Source organism: Alexandromys fortis, unplaced genomic scaffold (genome assembly GCF_014885135.2).
Source record: "Alexandromys fortis isolate MF-2015 unplaced genomic scaffold, M_Fortis_MF-2015_v1.1 scaffold_156, whole genome shotgun sequence".
Taxonomy (NCBI): Eukaryota; Metazoa; Chordata; class Mammalia; order Rodentia; family Cricetidae; genus Alexandromys; species Alexandromys fortis.
This window is the reverse complement of record NW_026068028.1, coordinates 1,624,782-1,639,502: the sequence shown is the minus strand read 5'-3', so window position 1 is coordinate 1,639,502 and position 14,721 is coordinate 1,624,782. Positions and strand designations below refer to the sequence as shown.

General features: G+C 40.7%; 1 protein-coding gene across 1 annotated transcript in view; it reads right to left on the bottom strand.

The window, feature by feature from the left end:
- Helz (helicase with zinc finger) overlaps window positions 1-14,721 on the bottom strand; it is a 142,115-nt gene that overhangs the window by 83,020 nt on the left and 44,374 nt on the right. The window contains exons 5-9 of the mRNA XM_050164283.1: window positions 11,188-11,239; window positions 10,042-10,117; window positions 6,961-7,159; window positions 6,280-6,387; window positions 4,942-5,239 (exon numbers count right to left, since the gene is read on the bottom strand). Coding sequence (XP_050020240.1) covers window positions 4,942-5,239; window positions 6,280-6,387; window positions 6,961-7,159; window positions 10,042-10,117; window positions 11,188-11,239 — 733 coding nt within the window. The remainder of the gene's footprint in view (window positions 1-4,941; window positions 5,240-6,279; window positions 6,388-6,960; window positions 7,160-10,041; window positions 10,118-11,187; window positions 11,240-14,721) is intronic.

Genomic DNA, 14,721 nt, shown 5'->3' with positions numbered 1-14,721 from the left:
AGTGTGGTCACTGTCATCCCCTGTAGCTCCTGCATCTGCGATCATCAAAACCAGACTGAGTAATGCTCAGGACTGCTGCGCAGCTCTTCAGCCACAGTATATGTGTCCCCTCAACCTGTACCAGCCTAAAATGAATCACACACCGGAAAGACAAAAATGAACAAACTTGGACAATAGTCACAAATCAACAGGAGAGTTTAACAGTGCTTATTAAGACTATTCATTAACCAACTCTTGTAATAAAAATCTCCAAGCAAACCTGACACCAATATAGAAGGCACTACCCTGAGGTGTGGCAAGTAGACAGAAACTGTAAATAAATTTAAGAGAAATCCATGGAAAATCAAACTGGACTATATCTAAAGGGCACTTGCTTAACATGCGTGCGATACTGAAATGGATCCTCAGCATTGCAAAAATCTAACAGGATATAATTAACACCACAGAAGGGCTGCCACTCCCCAAACTAGCCAACTCTGGGCTACAGAGACGGCTCAGAAGTTAAGAGCACTGCTGCTCTTCCAGAGGACCTGATTTCAGTTCCCAGCACCCACATTAGGCAGCTCACTGTCTATAACCCCAGCTCCATGCAATCAATGGCTCTGTCCTCTGAGGGCACCTCCACTCATCCGTGCATACCCATACGCAGACATGCACACCTACATGTAATTGTAAAAGAATAAAATAAATAAATCCTTTTACAAAATAGCCAACTCAACTAGAATAGCTAGTCTGACACAAGAAATACTTTCCACTATCCTTAGGCTCTCTGGTGTTTAAGATTAAGAGCCTGCTCGCATTCCAGCCACAAAGCTACTTCCCATATAATACAGTATCCAAAGGAAAGCTTTGCTTTGAAATATGAAATGCAACCAATTTAAACAGTGTCTTTAATGGGGCCTGGAGACTATACGAGAAGATGGTGAGAGGAAAACAAAGCAGAGGTGGCCCACAGGATTCAATAAATGTCATTTCTTAAAAGCAGTTCTATTTATCTAAAAGCAAGATAAAATGTTTCCTAATTTCAAAGTTAGACACCACACTTTTCCTTAGAAGATCAAGGTTTTGGCTGTTCACATTAAATAAACCCAAGCACACACAACTCCAACTAGCACTCCCGCTTCCCTCAGGCTACACTCCTCTCCCACACCGCTACCCAGAGGCAACGTGAAGCCTTTCTGGCTGTGCCAACCATTGGCCTCTATTTTCTCTCGCTTTAAGAACCTAATAAAAGCTGAAATACACACACACACATGCGCGTGCGCGCGCGCGCACACACACACACACACACACAAACTTGCCAGGCAGTGGTGGTGCACGCCTTTGGTCCCAGCACTCAGGGAGACAGAGGCAAGCAAATCTCTGTGAGTTCAAGGCCAGTCTGATCTACTGAGTGAGTTCCAGGACAACCAGAGATTCACAGAGAAACCCTGTCTGGGGGTGGGGGGAAGCCCCACATAACCAATGCCAGGCAGCAGTGCACACACCTTTAAAATCCCAGCACTCAGGAGGCAGAGGCAGGTGATCTCTGAGTTCGAGGCCAACCTGGCTACAGACTGAGATCCAGGACAGCCAGGGGTAGACTGAAAATCCCTGTCTCATTGAGGTAGAGGGATTCCTCACATAACCAGACTGAAGCAGTGAAAGCAGAGGGCAGCTTCTCCATGTGCTGTCATTCACTACATTGACCTTTGAAGACAAACTTTAAAACCCTCTTTTTCTAATGCTTTGCTGATCACACAATATTCATGGATTGAAGATAAGTGTCCTTAGTTTGCCATCAACTTTGACAATGGGAAATCATTTTTAAGGTAGACTAAACTTTGTGGTGATGTCATCATGTCTTGCTAGACTCACGGCAGAGAAATGAATAGCATGCTTCCAGATTCAAACCTAAGACTAAATAAATCATAGATATGCTGCTTCCAGACATCCAAACCACAATTCCAAATCAGCATCTCCAAACTCTCCCATCAGTGGAAGCCACGTATATAACATGCAAGGAAAGCTTGCTAACTTCCTTCCCTTGCAAGTGCCTTTTATCACACATTTTGAGTTATAACTTCAAGCTTACCCAAAGACAATTTTAGTAAATAGCTTATTTTCTAAGCCTCAATAATCAAGAAAGCAAAAGAAAAGGAAAGAAAAGAAAAACACAGTTGAAGTAAGTCTTCCTCAACAGTTAGGAGGTTACCATATAACTAACTACAAGAAGAAAGACATTCCCTCATGACCCATAAATGGACACTGCAGATAATAATAATGTGGAAAAAAAGAAAATAAATCAAGCTGGAGAGATGGCTCAAGGGTTAAGAGAACTGACTGTTCTTCCAGAGGTCCTGAGTTCAATTCCCAGCACTCACGTGGTGAATCACAACCATCTGTGATAGTATCTGATGCCCTCTTCTGGCATGCAGGCAGACATGCAGAGCACTCACACATAAAATATAAACAAATAATTTTTTAGAGAAACCTATGTAGTTGTGTTTTTAATTCAACTCAAAAGCTAAATTAATTAAGAAAGAAAGGATTTTTTAATCCAATAATTAAGAATGAGCTAGGAAAATACTATTTGTCATACAACTGAATCTCCCTGAGTCACACGAAGGCAGTCAGTGTGAAGGGCACAAACAGCCTTTAGTGGGTGAGGCACTAGAACTGCAGGAGAGAGTGGGCAGCATTCTTAACCATAGGGGCTGCTGGGGATGTCAGTGGAGATGGCCCAGTAGAGTCAAGTGTATAACTCATGGAAGAAGACTATTGTCCAGTATTATTTAGGGATAAACTTGTTACCAGTGTACTGGCTAGTTTATGCCAACATGATGCAAGCCAGAGTCATTTGGGAAGGAGGATTATCAATGAGAAACTGCCTCCATCGAGTGACCTGTAGGTAAGTCTGTAGTGCATTTTCCTAATTGGATACTGGTGTGGGAGGGCCCAGCTCACTGTGGGTGGTGCTACCCCGGGACTGGTAGTGCTACCTCTTTCTATAAGAAAGCAGCCTGAGCAATCAATAAAGAGCCTGCTTGGTGACAAGTGCCTTCATCCACTGAGCCATCCATCTCACTAGCCTGAAAATAATTCCTTTACATGCCTACTATGAGCTAAACATGCCACACTTATGTCTAGTCCTCACACTCATCTAAGGAAGGTACACCAGCTCCATTCTCTTAAAAGTTTCCTCATCAAGCTCGGAGATATTAAGACCTCTACACAGTATAGACACAGGCACAAGGGAACTCACACTGTAGACCAGACTGGCCTTAAACTCAGAGATCCACCTACCTTTGCCTGGGATTAAAGACATGTACCACCACCCGGCTTCCCTTAACTTTTTATTGTAGACATTTAACACCCACTAGTGTGGATTCTTAACAATTCTGGGAAAACAAGCCATGGCTATTGAAGCACTACTCTAAAAACAACATGCACCTAGATGCCAAGGAGGAGTCCGTTTTCTTCTCTTTCTTCAATTTCAACCTCCCCTAACTTGAAACAGTGCAGTTCTGAAGTTCTGTGAATGCAGTCAGGTCCATTCCTAGAATTCTGCCCATGACCAAGTCCTCACAACACCTATAATTTTTATTTTTACCATGCAGTCCTTCATAAGATTTATTATACCCTCTGCTTTTATTTGTATTTTATCTACTGGCATATCTATCTTTGGCAATGGAAATTAACCTATTTTTGTTCCTACTGAGAAAATGACAAAATTACATACAACCAAATAAAATGTAAATGAGATCAAACAAGGCAGAAAATGAGATAAAATGAAGCCTGGGCTGTAATAGCAAACACAAAGAAGACATCGCCTAGCGACAAAAGCTTGGCACAAATGTTACAATGAAGGCCAGGCATGGCCACACACACTTGTAATTTCAACACTGGGAAGGCTGAGGCAGCAGACTTGTGAATTCAAGGTTAGCCTGGGCTACTTCGTGAGTCACAGTCCCAGAAAAATGGATGGATGGATGGATGGATGGATGGATGGATGGATGGATGGATTCATTGACCTCAACTTATAAGGGAAAAAAGAAAAAGAACAGTTCTACTACCTGGTTACCACGTCCAAATCATAGTATCCTAGCATCTGCTCATGAAAAAAAAAAAAAAACTGTTCCAGGTTATAATGAGTGGGACACTGGTACTTGGGGTGAGCATCCTCCACATTATAATTACTTCCAGTCAGCACAGTACCAAGTCATACACATACTACACAGTGTCATTAATGAAATCCTTTATCATTTGTTTAATAAATTAAAGCACCTATAATCCAACCAAGAGCCACAGAAGAGTGGGCTAGCATGCCCTTTCCCTGTCCTGTTAGGCATCAAATTTAGGTACAGGCACCACCAGCAATATACAAAGCAAATCAGCCACAGCAGCAAGTATGCAGGTGCTCCTGTGCTGAAACCAGGGACCCTTCCCAAGGCACCGAACAGATCCTGCTGAGATACCCTGCCCTCCTTAAAAATAGTGAAAGCAACACTGACTTAATACTGATATTGAGGGCTTTCCTTCAGAGATAATTTAGTAGCATCAGCAAAGCTAACTGAACAGTCAGGAAATGGAAATACACTGTAGGTATATACGTCATTACCCTTAGAAAAACATTCTAGTCAAACAAATACTAAAAGGTCTGACTGTGCTAAAAACCATCTTACTTTAAACATGAAATTGCTAGACCAAAATATACCTAATAACCTACTCGAGTGAGGCAATTTTAGGGGACTTCAAAGTAAGATTTGCCTGATAACTGCATGAAGAGATCCAAAGCACAACCTGACCCATTTTATGGTCATTACACAGTGAGTAAGTCAATTAACATGGGAATTTTTACTTTTTATTCCTTCCCTATTTGTGGAATATTTAGGGGTCAATACAAATCTTTTAATCTTGCCTTTTAATACATTGTATGGGGGAAAAAAGTCTAAATATTACCTTCTGTAGAAGCTGCATCAATCATTACTCTTTGCATGAGTACTGGCTCCAATCCAAAGTCGAAAACTATGGTTTGGCGAAAAGTTCCAAATATTTCTGTGTTAAATGCTATCCCGACTTTATACACGTAATGATCTAATCCATTTTGGGCCATCTTTCCTCCTATCCATTCTTGACAGTTTTCGGGGACTTCTTGTGATACCTGGGTAGTACTATCTCCGGCAGATATGGCAATGATACTAAAATGAGGACGATGAGCATCATAAAGCAATGCTACCCGATACAGCATTCTTGCAGGCTACAAGGAAGTTAAAATAATTCATTGAGTACAAGGGGGTAAAAATTCAGTTGTAACTGGGCTCTTCAATGAAATATTCCCGGAAGGATCTGCTATTCCCCATGTTTCTAAGGTACTATGTTGTCCAACAAACTGTGCTCACAAGCTATTTAAGCAGAAAAAGAAAAACAAAGACAAAACAGAATGGTTAAAGCAAAGTTTCTAAAATGATAGACGTATGCTACGTCATCAGCCTCCCTGGACCTTCTGTATACGTTCATCTTTCCCAGTGGCAAAATTTGCCATCTTGGGTGAACCTCTTAACTGTGCTTACAGAGCCTCACATAGGAAGCCTTCGAAGGAGGACGGTTACCTCTGAGAGCACTGGATTGGGTTCAGGGCTGAAGCTAAACATTCCATCTCAAGATGCAGATGGTGCCAAGAAGAAATACCACTAAAAAGAACATAAAACTTCTCCACCAAATATATTCACTGAAATGGTTAACTCTACTCCAGTCTTAAACTGTGACCATCATAATTTAAGATGAGAAGCAATGCAGAAATGTCTCATATTGAAAACCCCTCTCTAGGACTGGGAATATAGCTCAGTGGTAGAACACATGCCTAGCATGGGCAAGGCCCAGAAAACACAAAAATAAAATAAAAATACACATTATTACAGAACTTGTGACTTCATCAAATAAAATACAAAAATAGGTTTTCATTGAAAAAAATCTTAGAACTGCCAGATTAAATAATTCAATTATCAAATATTTAATTTTAAGCCATGAACCCCATCCTATGTTCCAAGTTAAGAAGGTAATGTATGTCAAACTTCTTTACCAAGTAAATAATAAGGTGTCCTACACAGATAAATGAATCTTATTTCAAAGTAGAAAAAAGGACATTTAATGACTGAAATACAGAAACTCACTTTGGCACAATAAAATGTACTCCAAGTAAAACATTTTTAATACTCTCTTAATAGACATTTAAAATTCAATAAGCTTCGAGAGACAGAACAAGCCTGATATCATCTCTAATTAGCATGGGGTTCATACCTTACAGGTCAGAGCAAAGGTCCATGTCTGGTGGGATTTTTTGGTGTTGACGGTGACCGACAGGTCAGGGCTATGCTCCACCTCAACTCCCTCTATGCACTCACTGAGCTGGAAGCAAAGAGTGATTTCATTATAGTCTGAGGGCAGAAACACAAGTATCAGCCATGAGCACAGACACAGCGCTTGCTGACTGATGACCAAGGGATTTCACACACTGCTTTCCAGCCATCCTTACAAGAGTGACATGCAATGCAGACAGAAGGAAATTAACAACCAAAACCTGAGAATCAAAACCTTCCTAATGAAGGTCATTGCTGTAGGAGCTGCATACCTCCAGACAAATGTTCATCTTAACAAACAAGCCATCTTATGTTACTAAAAACACCACTTTATTAAGAACATGTTCTCAGCCAGGTGGTGGTGAGGCATATACCTTTAATCTCAACACTGGGAGACAGAGGCGGGTAGATCTCTGTGAGTTCAAGGCCAGCCTGGTCTACAAAGCAAGTTCCAGGACAGCCAAGGCTACACAGAGAAACCCTGTCTCAAAAAAAATAAATAAAACAAACATCCATGTTCTTAGTAGACTGAAGAAATAAGCTACAATTGAGCACATGAGAAAGCAAAGATTAAACCAGAACACTGCTCAGAGGAAGAGCAACAGGGGTGGTTAGTTCTTACCACTTTCTCAGGAGACAATGAGCTCATCCACTTTTCAATCAAGGTTTCCATGTAGCTGCCTGAGAGCTGTTTATTCTCATTTTGCTGCTTCAGTTTTATTAACCGTGAGGCGTATCTTTTCTGCCACTCTGCTAATTCTTCCTGGGAATGTGCTGAAGTACACTGTGCACCATACCTACAAATTCCTTGCTCTAAAAACCTAAGAGGAATGAGAAAGACTGTTTTATATACATTCAACCTTTTTTTTGGGGGGGGGGGGATCTTTCAAGAGAGGGTTTAAATGCATAGCCCTAGCTGCACTGAAACTCACTTTTTTCTGATCTCAGGCTGCCTTCGAACTTAGACATCCACCTGCCTCTGCCTCCCAAGTGTTGGGATAAAAAGTATAAGCCAACACTGCCCAGATTGTTCAACCATTTAAGGATAACTTGTACCATTTGCCCTCTGCCTCCTCAGTACCAAGAGAAAGATCTTTGAGAGGCCAAATTTATCAATGTTAAGTCCAATGAAGGGAGAAGAGGGTGGCAGATGAATATTCACAACAGTCACCAATATGCCCTGACTTCATGCTCAAGAACACGGCAATCATTTTTATTTATTTATTTGTTTGTTTATTTATTTATTTTTGGTTTTTTTGAGGCAGTGTTTCTTTGCATGTCGTTGGTACCTGTCCTGGAACTCAATCTGTAGACCAGGTTGGCCTTGAACAGAAATCCACCTGTCTCTGCCTCCCAAGATTGAAGGCATGCACCACCACTGCCCGGCTCATTAATTTTTTTAAAAAGATTTTATTTATTTATTTATTTATTTATTTATTTATTTATTTATTTATTTATTATGTATGCAGTGTTCAGCCTGCGTGTATGCCTGCACACCAGAAGAGAGGGCCCCAGATCTCATTTCAGATGGGTGTGAGCCACCATATGGTTGCTGGGAATTGAACTCAGGACCTCTAGAAGAGCAGCTAGTGCTCTTAATCTCTGAGCCATCTCTCCAGACCACTGATCATTACTTTGTTTTTTTTTTTCGGGACAGGGTTTCTCTGTAGCTTTGGAGCCTGTCCTGGCACTAAGCTCTTGTAGACCAGGCTGGCCTCGAACTCACAGAGATCGACTGCCTCTGCCTCCCGAGTGCTGGGATTAAAGGCATGCGCCACCAGCACCTGGCATTAATTTTTTAAAAATACTTTAAAATGGGCTGGAGAGATGGCTCAGAGGTTAAGAGCATTGCCTGCTCTTTCAAAGGTCCTGAGTTCAATTCCCAGCAACCCCATGGTGGCTCACAACCATCTGTAATGGGGTCTGGTGCCCTCTTCTGGCCTGCAGGCATACACACAGATGAATATTGTATACATAATAAATAAATATTTTTAAAAAAATACTTTAAAATGCCCTGCAAAACTATGTAAAGTCTGATCTTATATCAGTAAAAACATTCAAAAATTGATGAAGGGCTGGAGAGATGGCTCAGAGGTTAAGAGCACTGGCTGCTCTTCCAGAGGTCCTGAGTTCAATTCCCAGCAATCACATGGTGGCTCACAACCATCTGTACTGACATCTGGCGCCCTCCTCTGGCGTGCCGGCATACTTCGAGGCAGAACGTTGTATACATAATAAATAAATAACACTAAAAAAAAATTGATGAAAAAAATCCTCTGAGGAAAAAAAGTACATTTAACAAAACAAACACAAGACAGAGGCTATGCATGGACAATTTTAAGCTGGAAAACACACTCTAGAGACAGAAATGAATGGAGCCCTGCATGGCTCATCTCACTGGTGCCTCCAAACCATCTGAAGTGAGGCTGAATGAACCTAGAATGCTGCTGCTGCTGATGATGATGATGATTAAATCCTCATGTGCTGCAGAAAATAAGTGCAGAACTTGTGCTTGCCTTGTACACATACAGTGTGTTTTCATGCTGCAAAATCTGTCTTTCTGTGTGCTCCTAAGCTATTTCACTACTTAGTTAAGAGTGCTGGCTGCTCTTCCAGAAGACCCAGTCTCAATTCCCAGCCCCAACATGGCAGCTCACAACTGTCTGTAACTCCTGTCCAAGGGGAGAATCCAACACTGTCTTCAGGCCTCTGTAGGAAACAGGCACATACATAGTACATAGACATATATGCAGACAAGACTCATACACATAACAATAAATTTAAAAAAACTCCCCAGGGGTAGGGTGGAAACTGGATGGAATGTAAAATGAAATAAAAATAAATTAAAACTAAAAAAAAAAGATTTCCTAAAAAAAAAAAAAGAAAAAGAAAAACTACAAAAAATGGAATTCTATTCTCATCTAGACTCTAATTCTCAGGGTTCTTTTTCAAAACCTCATGTTGTCTCCCCACTAACTTGGTACCACAAGGACTTGCAGTGTTTACTAGTTCAGCCCTTTTATTTCCACAACACAATTGAGCCCTCATCTTGACTGTGTCTCATTACAGCACAAATCAGACTCCTCTCAATATGCCAGTCAGTCTAGGGCAGCAAGGTCTATGCAAAGCCCTACCAGCCACACATTCCTATGAAAGGAACTGAAGAGCTCGCCTTTAAAATGGGACTTTAATTTACTTTCTACATCTTTAGGAATAACTATTAATAATGAGTTACATCATTAATTCTGAAAGTTGTTCATATACAAAGTACCCATAAATTCCATATAAGAATTACATGACTCTTTTTTCAGAAAATTATGAAAATAATTGAGTATGACTGATACTGTGCTCTCTTCCAGTTTATAGGAACTAATTTCAACTCCACTTACCACATCTGAGTAAATTCCACACTAACAACAGCCTGCAATTAAGTTCAGCCAGCATGAAAGCTTTCTGAACAAAGTCTAAACAAGCGGTATTCACACAATTGTGGTTTAATATTAAAATCTCATGGATTTGGTGTTGACCTGTGGAGCCTCTGTTTCAAACAGGAAACAAACCATTTCCCTTAATCACTATACTTTTTCTTTCTTCACATATTATCCTCTTTGAATTTAAATTACTACCTTCAAAAAGTGAAGGAAAATTATCTCTCTTTTCAAAAGAGACATGTAATTTGTTTCTAAAATATTTTTTACATTACCTTTTACACAAAGTATATTCCTCGCTGCTTGTGATTCCCCTGGGTGGCGGCCGAAAATGCCAACCGTTACAAGACCCTAGGGAGTAATCAGGACATAATCGTGTCATGTGAGACTACCTCGTCATTCCAATATCTTAATGTCCAAGAATCACATCCCTCCACATGTATCATCCCACATGATATAAAACAGACATGACAAAGGTGCCCCTACCAATCAACTAACCTAGTCAATTGGCTCTGTGAAATAGCATGTTGTAAAGGCCACTACACAGCAGCTAAATCAAGTTGGTGGCACTGGCTCTCATCTGATGGGGGTGGCCTTCCTCCCAGGGTAACCTCTTCTCTGAGAACCCAGGGGAGAGAGCTACTGCATTTCTATTAAAAACTCCTTCAGGAATGAAAACTGACTGTCCAGGAAATTCTTGTGGACAAACCCTACCACTGCACACTGAGGGAGAAGCCCTTAGACCTGGTTGGAGCATATCACTGCAGAACATTGTATAACAGAAATGAAGCTCAGTTAAGCAAATATAGAAGCTAAGTGCACACATTTCTGAATACAAATGACTTTGATTGATTTAGATAAAGTTCCAAATAAGCCAAGGAAAATAGGCTTAGGAGAGAGGCTAAGCAGCCATTTTCTAGTCTTACAAGTTCTGTCCCCCAACCTCCCCTTAGGGGACAAGAAGACTATTCTGCCAGGCTTAAAAGTTGTGCTTCATTTATTACTAGCTGGGTGACTTGAGGAAACTACTAAACCTCAATAAATATTCATTTTCACACTGACTACAGAGATGAAGATGAACCCTGAGAAGTCAGTGTGTATTTTATGAAAGCCACTTGGCCTGGAACAGGCATTGCAGGGCAAGCTGCGCGAGGAGGCATAACAATGCACAGCTGCAGGAAAACGCTCAGAAGTCAAGGCAGGAGCATCAGAAGATCAAGGCCAGCCTCAGCTGCAACCTATGAAAAGGTTCCAGAGAGAAATGTTTTCGTCCCTACCTACTTTTAAATATTTACATCCTTTCCTTCATCTCCAACTATAAAGACTATCCTCAGAAATTTTCCTCCCATAAATTCTTCTTCAATTAAAAGGCAAGGGCCACAGTAAGAGTTACCAGAAGCCATGACAAATTTAGCACTTACCTTCATCTAAGTCTTCCACATGACATCCAGAGAGAACACTACTTGTAGCTGTCTGCAATTTTCAAATGAAAGAGGTGTAAGAGAAATAAGAAATACTGAGTGATGCTGATTTAAATTTGGGCATTTTCAATGTTGAAAATAAAAGAAGAAAGGACTGGAGACATGGTTCAGCCATAAAAAGAACTTGCTGCTCTTACAGAGGACCAGAAGGAGACTTCCAGGACCCACATGGCAGCTCACAATCCAGGAGACCTAATGCCCTCTTCTGGTGTAGACACATACATGCAGGCAAAACACCCATACACATAAATAAAAATAAAGCAAATATTTAAATATTATTAAGATTATTTGTTCTTTTGACGACCAATTTCTTAAGTTCTTTGTCTATGGGGTACAAACATAAACACAGAACTCTCAACAGAGGAATCTAAAATGGCTGAAAGACACTTAAAGAAATGCTAAACATCCTTAGCCATCAGAGAAATGCAAATCAAAACAACTCTGAGATTCAATCTTACACCTGTAAGAATGGCCAAGATCAAAAACACTGATGACAACTTATGCTGGGGAGGATGTGGGGTAAAGGAAACACTCCTGCATTGCTGGTGGGAATGCAAGCTGGTACAACCCCTTTGGATGTCAGTGTGGCGATTTCTCAGAAAATTAGGAAACAACCTTCCTCAAGACCCAGCAATATCACTTTTGGGTATATATCCAAAGGATGCTCAATCGTACCTCAAGGACATGTGCTCAACTATGTTCATGGCAGCATTATTTGTAATAGTCAGAACCTAGAAGCAACCTAAATGCCCCTTAACTGAAGAACGGATAAAGAAAATGTAGAACATTTACACAATGGAGAACTATTCATCGCAAAAAAAAAAAAAGACATCTTAAAATTTGTGGGCAAATGAATGGATCTAGATAACACCATATTGAGTGAGGTAACCCAGACCCAGAAAGACAAATATCATATGTACTCACTCATAAGTAGCTTCTAGACATAAAGCAAAGAAAAAACAGCTACAATTCACAATCCTAGATAACAAAGAGGACCCTAAGAAAGACATACATGGATCTAATCCTCATGGGAAGTAGAAAAAGACAAGATCTCCTGAATAAGTTGGGAGCATGGGGACCATAGAAGAGGTAGAAGGGGAGGGGAGAATTAGGAATAAGAAAGGGGAGTGAAGAAAAATATATAGCTCAATAAAAACAATTGTAAAAAAATAATAATCCACCAAGTCCAACTAGAGAATTCTAATAGAAACCACTCTGGAGATAAAAACTGTGTATTGCATCAAGCCCTGTCCCCCCATTTGGTCTCTAATTTTATAAAATGCATATAATTGACTTTTACTTTATGAAATAAAATTGTTTTGGGAAAAATTCTATAAACATGTGAAAAAATAATAATAAAGAAAATCTACTTGGAAGTTTTCCATAACATTTTATGGCAAGTAACATCTTATGCTCGTTCTGTTTCACTATAAAAGCATGAAAATAAAGGACTTGCCAGATACTCCCTGCAGTGGAAAAGCACCTTGGACCTGAAGAAAGGTCTACATTCTGAACCCACTGAGCAGGCAGCTTTAGTGCAGCACCATCACTGCTGTGTCACTACGGTGTGAAGACTGCATACAGCTGCCCTTGTGCTTTCCCACCAGCCCCCGCCAGAGTAGCTCTCACATGGTGAACACTTCAAACACAGTATGTGCAAAACCAAATTCATCAGCTTTATTCCAAATCTAAGCCTCTGTAGAACGTGTCTCAAGGAAAAGGTGTCTTCTCCTAAAGACAGCCACACACTGAAATCTTTCTGGTTTTAGATATTTTTTATTACATTTTCTTCATTTTGTATGCATGTAAGTGTATGGATATGCATGAGCAAAATTTGCAAGAGTCAATCTCTCCCTCCACTACATGGGCCCCAGGAATTGACTTCAGGGGGTAGCAGCCAGTTGCCGGCCTCAGACTGGAATCTTAAAAGTCATCCTGAACTCTGCTGTCCTGAGCAAGTCTAGAACACCTCTCCTGTCTGCCTGAATGTCCTCCCAACTGCCACTGTCCTGTCACTTGTCTTATTTCTCCCTGAACCAGCTGACTATTTGCCAATACCACTCATCAAATCCCCTCTGGACATTCACCGGTCTGTCCAGGCTCTAACACTCCTGCCTCCAAGGTTCCCCTGCAATATTAACCCCTACTCTTCCTGTTAGTGTTTACCATTGCACTAACTAACCAAAGCCTGCCCTGGGTGCTTCTCCGAGTGGCCCACCATGTTTCCTGCTAGGCACACTTTCTGGGCACACCTTCAATACTCAAAAGGAAGAAACTTAATGTTAAGATGAAACTTGGAATGTCTTACACCACAGAAAGGATGGTGGCAATGCTGACGGGATATATTTGAAACAACACCATCATTGCCATCATTACCATGTGACCGACAAATTGAACTTTGCAGATTAAAAGCACCATAGTTTCAACAAGAAGTTACTATCAAAAAAAAAAAAAAAGAAGTTACTATCATTATCAAGCTACTAAGGAGTGCTTTTTGAAAAGATAACCCAGTTTTTGGCGAAAATGGATTGAATAAAAATATATAAAAACAAGTAATCCAGGATGAATTACTTATACTACAAGCATCCCATGTTTCCCCAAAGATCACTTAAAACTCCATGATGTTGTGCTTTATAACTGAAAGAATAATCAAAACTTAAAATTTCCTGGGAGCTGAAGAGATGGCTCAACAGTTAAGAGCACTGATTGCTCTTACAGAGGACCTAGGTTCAATTCCCAGCACCCACATGGCATTTAACAACTGTCTGCAGCTCCAAGATGGGACACTCTCAAGCCAGGTGGTGGTGGCGCACACCTTTAATCCCAGCACTCGGGAGGCAAAGGCAGGCAGATCTCTGTGAGTTCCAGGCTAGCCTGGTCTACAAGAGCTAGTTCCAGAACAGGCTTCAAAGCTACAGAGAAACCCTGTCTCGAAAAACAAAAAACAAAGAAACACACAAACAAAAAAGATTGGACACTTTCACAAAGACATACATGCAGAAAAAACACCAATGCACATAAATTTTTTTAAAAAAATAATTTTAATTAACCAAGTACCAAATGGAAACATTTGGGGGCCAGAGATAACAAATAAGAACAACAGGGATGGGAGTCAGAGAGATGACTCGTGTATGAAGAGCTTGTGTTGCAAATGTCAAGAGTTCAGATTCCCACAACAATCGTAAAAGCCAGAGAAATGGTGATACCAACAATCCCAGCACTCAGGAGGCAGACACAAGGGACCCAAGGACCCTTGTATGTGTGAGAGATACAGCCTCAACAAATAGGCAATAATTGAGGAAGGCATCTTACTTCAACCTTAGGCCTCCACATGCATTCATGTGTGGCCCACAAATGAGTGAATACACAGACACAACAACCATACACACACACACACACACACATATATATATACACACACACACAAAAAAGAAGAGGAAGAGGAGGAGGAGGAGGAGGAGGAGGAGGAGGAGG